This window comes from Poromitra crassiceps, assembly GCF_964638095.1.
Source record: "Poromitra crassiceps genome assembly, contig: HAP1_SCAFFOLD_257, whole genome shotgun sequence".
Taxonomy (NCBI): Eukaryota; Metazoa; Chordata; class Actinopteri; order Beryciformes; family Melamphaidae; genus Poromitra; species Poromitra crassiceps.
Window position 1 is genome coordinate 8,216 of NW_028152140.1, and position 1,785 is coordinate 10,000.

Sequence of the window (1,785 nt, forward strand, 5' to 3'; positions counted from 1 at the left end):
CTGGGCCCCTTGCTTTTCCTTCTCTATATCAGATCTCTTGTCCATGTGATCTCATGGCTTTTCTTATCACTGCTATGCCAATGACACTCAGCTTTTCCTTTCCCCCCCCCCCCCCCCTCAGACACCCAAATCGAGGCTCGCATCTCTGCATGCCTCAAAGACATGAAATTGATTGATTGAATATGAAATTGATTGATATTTGCTGACTTTCCCTAAACAATTTTTCGAATTCCATGACTTTCCCTCTCTGGAAAATGCATCGGTATTCCTATATGGCCAGTGGGAAGCCTGCACTAGCCAGGCTGCTGAGCTATGATAATCTGCTGACTGAGCGTACCTGTGTTGACCCCTCCAGTGAGGATCCAGGCCCCGGTGGTGACAGCAGCTTTGATCAGGCCCTTGCCCACCACCTGCTTGAGGTGTGGGTGCAGGTCGAAGTTTTGAATTCCTCCGTGGACCGAGATGACGATCTTGGGAAGCTCCATCTGCCATTCCTTCAGCATGAGCCGCAGGATGCTCTCCGGCCGCGAGTCGTGGGACAAACGCACATACTACACACACACACACACACACACACACACACACACACACACACACACACACACACACACACACACACACACACACACACAGGGGGTTAGAAGCTGGTCAACAAACCCCCTCAGGTAACCTTGCTAAGCAGCTGGATTTGCAGGAGATCACAATCACAAGACAAATCCATCTTGCCAAGCTACAATCTATTGGTTTTAGACAGATGGTTCATCCAATCACCTGCCAGGTATTTTTGAAAGTGCCCACCCCTTTTAAGCGGTTTCTCGAGTGAGTTCCCACATGGGTCTGTGAAATAAACCATCTGGTAGCGTCAGGTTACCCCTTACGAGTCAGTGTTGTAAATCTCATGACCTGAGCTAGCATCACATTTAAGCACGTTATTTCCTTTTATTATTCTATTGCTTAAACAGTTGTCTCTGTTGTGCAACACTGGGCATCAGTTTGAGGCTACACCATATGTAGGTTGCTTTCAGACTGGTGAAGTTTCTCCACACAGTATGACTTAATTACCCAGGTAACAAGAAATGAATTAAACATAATTCTATTCTTTTTTAATACTTTGTCAAATTAAACCTGAATGTTAAGGATGTCTTGCAGCCATACCAATTGAGCTTAACAGTTATTTATGAGTACCTCTCAAGTATTGTATGCCAAATGAATTACCCCAAGGAGCTCATTAAGTCAACAAAGTTTCATCATGGGACCAAAGCTAAAATACACAGTGTACAAAACACATTTGGCGCATTGTGTTACACCCATTTCCACAATCAAGGTTGCAGTTATCTCAAGACTTACAAGTCTGGTTTTTCACTTGGAAAAATGTGTCCCAGCAGAGAGAGCTTGCCCTACCTACCTTGGCTCTGTAGGAGTGGGAGCCTCCCTGGAAGTTGACGACACCATATGCGTCAGTGGGGCTCTCCTCTGTGTGTTTTTCCACCGACCACTCCTCCTGCTCCGGCAGGGACAGGTTGGGGTTTTCACCCAGCTTCACGTCCGAGTACTTCATCGCCAGGCTGGCTGTGAAGCCAACATGCTGCCGCACCAGTCGGCCGCAGCAGCACCTGCATGGGAACCACAATGAGTTTATTTGGCAAGAACAATTAATGTGCAGTTTGTTGAATCATCTGGCAAGACAGTCTACATTCTATGAAATAAAATGTTGAAGCTTCAGAGTTTTATTTGGTTTGCAACCATAAGGGAACCCAAGAAGGTTCCTAGAAGAACCCCTTAAAA

General features: G+C 46.2%; 1 protein-coding gene across 1 annotated transcript in view; it reads right to left on the minus strand.

The window, feature by feature from the left end:
- Positions 1 to 337: 337 nt before the first annotated feature.
- The window catches only part of LOC310770896 (transient receptor potential cation channel subfamily M member 7-like), a gene marked incomplete at its 3' end in the record, with an annotated part of 25,765 nt that continues 24,317 nt past the window's right edge, over positions 338 to 1,785 (minus strand). Inside the window, exons 4-5 of the mRNA XM_083663595.1 lie at positions 1,406 to 1,613; positions 338 to 551 (exon numbers count right to left, since the gene is read on the minus strand). Of these exons, the coding sequence (XP_083519721.1) occupies positions 338 to 551; positions 1,406 to 1,613 (422 nt within the window). The remainder of the gene's footprint in view (positions 552 to 1,405; positions 1,614 to 1,785) is intronic.